At 34.4% G+C, this 7,100-nt stretch overlaps 1 protein-coding gene across 6 annotated transcripts; it reads right to left on the reverse strand.

Moving 5' to 3' along the window:
* Positions 1-3,064: 3,064 nt before the first annotated feature.
* On the reverse strand, positions 3,065-5,770 carry LOC145108559 (acyl-CoA-binding domain-containing protein 3-like). Of its 6 annotated transcripts, XM_079045589.1 has the most exons (5): positions 4,520-5,769; positions 4,007-4,115; positions 3,520-3,578; positions 3,336-3,403; positions 3,065-3,244 (listed from the first exon to the last, which is right to left on the reverse strand). In XM_079045589.1, exons 1-3 carry the CDS (start codon positions 5,605-5,607, stop codon positions 3,522-3,524), a joined length of 1,254 nt encoding a protein of 417 aa, XP_078901715.1. In that variant the 5' UTR covers positions 5,608-5,769; the 3' UTR covers positions 3,065-3,244; positions 3,336-3,403; positions 3,520-3,521. The 6 variants fall into 6 exon arrangements, with proteins under 6 accessions (XP_078901715.1, XP_078901716.1, XP_078901717.1 ...); XM_079045590.1 differs by lacking the exon at positions 3,520-3,578 and having other exon boundaries at positions 4,520-5,770; XM_079045591.1 differs by lacking the exons at positions 3,520-3,578; positions 4,007-4,115 and having other exon boundaries at positions 4,520-5,770.
* Positions 5,771-7,100: the final 1,330 nt, after the last annotated feature.

Raw genomic sequence — 7,100 nt, forward strand, 5'->3', positions numbered from 1 at the left:
ATAGATATATACCCTATGGTCTTACATAAATATAATTGTCACGGTACTATAGACTTAGAGAAATGCAATGGTGTTTGATTCAAACATAGGGTTAATGTCATAAAAACCCTCAAGTTTTCAAAGTTTTGTCGGTTTTGCCAAAAATTGAATTTTATGTCCGTTTTTACCCTAACATTTTCGAAAAAATGTTCGGTTTTACCCTTTTACCGGTGATAACAGGTTTTCCAGGTTACCATTATATTAAATTCGCAAAAAAACCCTTAAGTTTACCAATTTTTTTACGTTTTTACCCTTAAGTTTATAATTTTTTTTTACACTTTTACCCTAAGTATTTTTTCATAATATACGTATTCATACAGAAAAATCGTATTTATATACGAAAAAATGTTTAATTAAATATTGTATTTTTTTAATGTTATATATATATATATATATATATATATATATATATATATATATATATGTATTTGTTTGTGTGTGTGTGTGTTTTTGCAAGGTTATATCATTTAAAAAGATAAATAATATTTTTAGAATTATGAATACATGTTTTATAGATATAGTTTTTAGAAGTATAAATACATATTTTTATATTTTTATATATTAATATGTATCTATATTTCTAAAAATATATTTATACTTTAAAAAAAAACATATATCAAAATACATATTTACACTTCTAAAAATATATGTATATACTTATATAAACATGTTTATGATTGAACAAGTTTTTTTTTATTGATATGTATATTTTTAAATACATAAAAATACGTATTTGTAGTTCTAAAAACATATTAATTTATTGTTTTTACATCTTAAATGGTTTATCCAAGAAAAAAGCCTACACACACACACACACACACACACATATATATATATATATATATATATATATATATATATATATAAAGAAATAACATTAAAAAATGTAAATACAATATTTAATTAAATTTTTTTCGTATATAAATTTGATTTTTCTGCATGAATACGTATAATATGAAAAAAATGCATAGGGTAAAAGTGTAAAAAAATTATAAATTTAAGGGTAAAAACGTAAAAAAAACTGTAAACTTAAGGGTTTTTTACGAAGTTATTATGATGGTAATCTGTTATCACCGGTAAAAGGGTAAAACCGAACATTTTTTGGAAAATGTTAGGGTAAAAACGGACATAAAATTCAACTTTGGGCAAAACCGACAAAACCCTTAAAACTTGAGGGTTTTATGACATTAGCCCTTCAAACATATTTAGAAAGGACAATTTTAGTGAAGATTGTTTTTTTTCACCAGTTTAGTCATAGATATTTATGAATTTATGTCAATTAAGTTTCTTGGTTGCAAAAACCCCTTGGCTATCACAATGTATTGTTTTGTCGTTTTTGCTAATTGCATGCTAGCCATTAATAAAATAAAGTTGTTCAAAAAAACAAAACACCTAATAATCGGTTTTGCTGTCTTTGTGGAATTTATTTTGAAGTTTTGAATATCTCTTTAAGAAGTGTTATGCATACTAATCAAATGTTATAATTGCATTTCTGTGTATTCCACGTCCCTTTCATTCAAGATAAAAGTCTCATCCATTGGATTACCCGATTTACTGAATCAAATAACAAAAACCGATTACACTGTACATTGTTTAGTACAGTTACAACTAGAGGTGTTGATTGTGTATAACTTTTGGGTTTCAAGTAGTTCCGGATTAAACCAACTGAATAGCATTCAATCTATTAATACTCAATCAGTTAAAAAAACCCGACTTACATTGATATGAATAGTCCATTTCGCTAGTGGACTCGATAGGACTCAAGCCCGATGGCAGCATTAAACAGCTAAGATATCAAGGTTGTTGACCAATTTCAATCACCAAAATAGAAGACCATTAATCACCTCATTTTTTAAGTATCATGCAACTTGTTCTCACTACCAAACTCTTCACACAAAATCACACACCTGTCGCCCTACACCAACAATGCACTCAGACTTCCTCCCTTCAACGGATCATTACTGTACATATACAACACCTTCACGCCTTCACACACAATTCATCTTTTCCCTTTCTCTCCATCCTTCTCGTTAATTACCCCAAGAGTTAATTTCCTATTAAACTTAGTTTAAGTTTTCATCAAAAACGCCATTGTTAAACTCATGAAGGAGTAATTAACGATAATTAGGTTTTTAGGGAGTGTAGAGTTTTTGTATTTCATCAAAGTTGTTTAGGGGAAGGAATGGGGAGAATGGGTGTTGTTTTCTGGTGTCTTCTTTTCTTTGCGACTGTTTGGTTAGGGCTTGATTTTCATGTAGCTGTTGAAGGAACTGGATTGGGGAGTATGTGGAGTAACCGGACTAACACTACGGCCACCGGGTATGACGGACCTGGAAATGGCGGTGCAGGAGGAGGTGGTGGTGGTGGAGGGGGAGGGGGGGCGTCTGGCGGAGGGGCAGGATATGGGAATGGCGGAGGGAGAGGATATGGATCGAGAGCCAGAGGTGGTGGTGCATATGGGAATGGAGGAAGAGGTGGTCGTAGTTCTGGCGGTGGTAATATGGACCGAGGTGGTGGTAATATGGGTGGAGGTGGTCATCATGGTGGTGGTGGGATGGGCCAAGGTGGGGGCAATGGTGGTGGCAGAGGTGGTGTAGGTGGTTACGGTGCTGGATATGGCAATGTTGGCGGAGGTGGAGGTGGTGGTTTTGGCTCAGGACCTGGCAACTGGGGTGGATTTGGTACCGGAGGATTCCCTTTTAGAGGTGGTAGCGGCGGTTCCATGGGTGGTGGTGGCTATGGTTCAAGAGGAGGTTATAGTGGTGGTGTTGGTGGATATGGTTCAAGAACGTCTCCAGGCTCTGGTTATGGAAATTTTGGAGGTTCAGGTGGCGGCGGCGGCAGCTTTGCTGGCGGCGACATCGGTTCAGATGATGGAGGAAATGGATTTGGCGGGGGTCCTCACAAAACTCCTGACAAGAACTAAAGATGAAAGTGTCACTTAGAATAAGCATGGTTTTTGACCATTAATCGTGTACTTCAATTTTATGCCTGTGTACTTCAATTTTATGCCTTTGTAAACGTATTTCCTTAATGTCATTTAAATTAATCTATACAAATAATTAACTTCATATACAGCAATATTCAAACAATTTATTAAATCAAACACACCAATGCTAAAATAATAAATATATACTATAATTACATAAGCATAAATTAGCCTTCATTTCTCGTAGTGGAAGAAATGTCAACCGCAATAATTAGCCTGACATATAAAAGGCAGAGTCAAAACAAAACAAAACAGTAACAATAATGGAAACAGTATTTCACGGTATCCGAAACTCAAAAACAAGTACCTTATTATATGAAATCTCAAACTCCAATTAGCTCATCGGCATCAATACAGGACTTTATTCCACTTTTCCTGCACCAATTATACTATCAAATGGGAGGTCTAATAGCTAATAATATTAACAAAGGTACGGGTCGGGTCGGTTTGTATGCAAGTTAGTAAATACATAAAAAAAAGTCATGGCCAACCTTTACTTTTGAGAAGTGAGTAGGGTTGAGGTTGTACTTGAGCTAGATAAATCTGCTCCCTGCCAAAAGTACAACCCCAATTAAATTAAAGAACCAATGTGTCCAATGCATATTTGTATGCATTGAGCACATTGTGTATGTTAATATTAACATACATTGAGCACATTGTGTATGTATGTTAATATTAACATATTAACATGCATCGAGCACATTGTGTATGTTAATTAACATACATTGAGCACATTGTATATGTGTGTTAATATTATCATACATGTTAATATTAACATGCATCGAGCACATTGTGTATGTTAATATTAACATATTAACATGCATCGAGCACATTGTGTATGTTAATTAACATACATTGAGCACATTGTATATGTGTGTTAATATTATCATACATGTTAATATTAACATGCATCGAGCACATTGTGTATGTTAATATTAACATATAGGTACGTATGAGGAGTTACAAGATAACACTTACAAGAGAATGAATCCCTTGTGACCATTCAGGAACTTTCTCTGAAAGAAGAGTGATATACTGCTCCATAGCCACATCCGGATCCATATTCCCGAGCTTTTGCCACGCATTCCTTGCATAGTAACGCCCTCCATCACTCATATCTTAATCACCAATCAAAACTATAAGGTCCTAAGATGCTTTTTCATCTTCTTAACTAATCCATTTTTTTTTCCATAACTAATGTGTCTGCAATATGGTTATTATGTCGGTTTTGCTTCACTAATGTGTTGACAACAACTAATCCTAAGTGGTCATAACCTACATTATGTCTCTATCTTTGTCAATTTATGTTGCAACCACAAGATATCATAAAGGCTAAAGCCATATCTAATCATCAATAGATCCACCAAGATAGTTTTCACAATTCTGTTAAATAGTTGTTTTCTAGATAATGAACTTAAAAAAAATAATGATATAACATATTTCATTAAGCAAAAATGGATTAAAAAAATGCAGAGGAAAGTTGAGTAATACCATTTGGAACGTGCGGAGAGCTTTAAAGCAATGGGCTGAGCTTCATGACAGGGGCCTTCAGTAGCAACCTTATAAAGTCCGTACAATTGCATCTGGATGTCACTTCCTAAACTCTGTAGATGATCATCTTGTTTACCATAATCTGCAGCCATGGCAAACACCTTCTCCAAATCACTCCTTTCAATTCCCTCCCAATCATCATCGGAATCTGAAGAATCATCTTCCTCGGAAATCAGACCTTCATTCTCCTTCTCGGATTCATCAATACCATCATCACAAAACAATTTCAATTTCATACACATCTGATGCTTGTTATCAATAGCTCCACTTTGTTCAGGAATCATTACCCCTTTTAGCTTCTGATCAATTAATTCGGTATTTCCCTCTTTGGTTTGATCGTCATCGACAACACTATGAATCACAGATTCCGCTTTGGGCTTATAATCATCATAATCAGCCTTTTCAACACCGCCAAACTCTTCCTCCGGTGACTTCACCACCGATTCGACGGCACTCAAGCTTTCGTCGTCGTTCTTTTCCATACCATCATCACACAGCAGCTTCGCGCCAATAACTGCATTTTCGTGAGGAACCATTGTGGCTTGGCTTGATTTCTGATCAATCGAATCAGTATTTCCCTCTTTTGTTTTATCGTGTTCAACAACACTAGGGCTAACAGATTCCGCCATTGACTTACAATCATCGAATTCAGCTTTTTCAACATCGCCAAACTCTTCCTCCGGTGACTGCACCACCGATCCGACGTCATTGAAGCGTATCATCTCTGCATCATGTTTACTCTCAAACACTACCTGTTTAGTTTCCGATGGTCCGGCGACGACTTTATTAACTAAACTTCCTTCATGATCGACGGCAAATCGGACTTTCTTCAAACTTTTCCTTTTACTAATACTTTTCTCCATCTTTGGATTAAGCTCCTCCGCCAAAACCTTACTGAAATCACGGATCCTACTACGTCGATGATCATATTCATCGCCATTGGTCGCTGAAGATGCGATCTTTGCAATCAGGACAAAGAACACAAAAGCTGCAATAACCGTTATGAAAATCTGATGTAGCGTCTCCATTGGTTGAAGAAGAAAACTAAAAGTAAAGTAATAATACGAGTAATTTATGGGATTTTATACGAGAGACGAAGCTTGAGGATGAAGATGAAAGATTTTGATTTTGGTTGTCAGAGATGAGAGCAAAGCATATTCGCTTTTTTCTTTATGGTGGGGAGTTATGAAAGCAGCCACTTTTGCCCATTTTGTTGTGGGGCCAAAAGGTGTTTGCGGGTCACAAGGTTTTCGTAATGCGTGTGCCGCCAGCCTTTGGATTCTATGTTATTTTTCCATAAGATTGACTTTAACCTAGTCAACTAAATATGCAGTGGATTTAAAAGAAAATTACAAATTTGGTGTTTATCTCTTTTCGATTTTTATCTCTTTTCTTTTACCACATAGTTAAAAGGGTTTTATAAAATCTAATTAAAATTTTTTTTTTTTATAAAGTTTTAAATATTTTTTTAAACAAAACAATCATATTATTTTGGAAAATTCACATAATCTATTATTTCTTGTTAAAATTAAAAAAAAAAACTTTTTCGTAGAAAATATTAAATAATTGAGATTTTTCTATTAAAAAAATTAGGACTATCAAAAAAATTTCTAATATAATGAGACTTTTTGCATAAAACTCACAACTAATCAACAATATAGCTGCTAAAAGTAAATATAGATACGAAGAAAATTGTAAAAATTTGCTCCAAAAAGTCTCACAACAAAACATAGAGAGTGTTTGTGATGTTAATTTTCAACGTGGTTTACATTATTTGAACGATAAGGCTTAACATGGTAGATTACATCTTCATAAATTTTGAGATGGCTATTGCCATTTGGTGTAAAATTGGTTTTTTTTAACGACGTATATATTAATAACAGAAACTAGCAAGAAATTAGAACAAATTACAAATTACAAGCAAAAATCGGAGAAACAGACCAATCTGACCAATAACTGTTTCTAAACATCGATCTATTCTAAAACCAATTAAAAGATAACAACTGAAATTCATCTACCGCCTTAAGAGAGGAACTTATCTTATTGCTAAAGACTAAAGCATTGCGAGCTTTCCAAATAGCCCACACCACCGAGTATAAAAGCGTCACCTCCAGTTTTTTTTCCTCTTTTTACTTCCCATTGGAGTCTTCAATATAGAAATCAAGTCCTCAATACAAGCTGGAGCAGAAACAAACAGGCCACTCCATACACCAAACCAATTCCAAATATGTGTAGAAAAAGAGCAATTAAAAAATACATGCTCTATGGACTCCATTTCACAACCACGCCATTTGCAAGACAACTCATTAATCACAACCCCTCTTAGTAATAAATTATAAGCAACCGCGATCTTGTTACAAAGTAACCTCCGAACGAAACAATTAACTTTGATATTGACCCAACTCACTCATTGAAAGTCAACCATGTTGCCATTTGCACCGAGATTTAACGTCATCAAACCTCTAAGAGATGAAACCGAGAACATCCCCGGAGAACTACCCTTCCACACCCACATATCTTC

Source organism: Lactuca virosa, chromosome 4 (genome assembly GCF_052849685.1).
Source record: "Lactuca virosa cultivar CGN04683 chromosome 4, Lactuca_virosa_CGN04683_v6, whole genome shotgun sequence".
Lineage (NCBI taxonomy): Eukaryota > Viridiplantae > Streptophyta > Magnoliopsida > Asterales > Asteraceae > Lactuca > Lactuca virosa.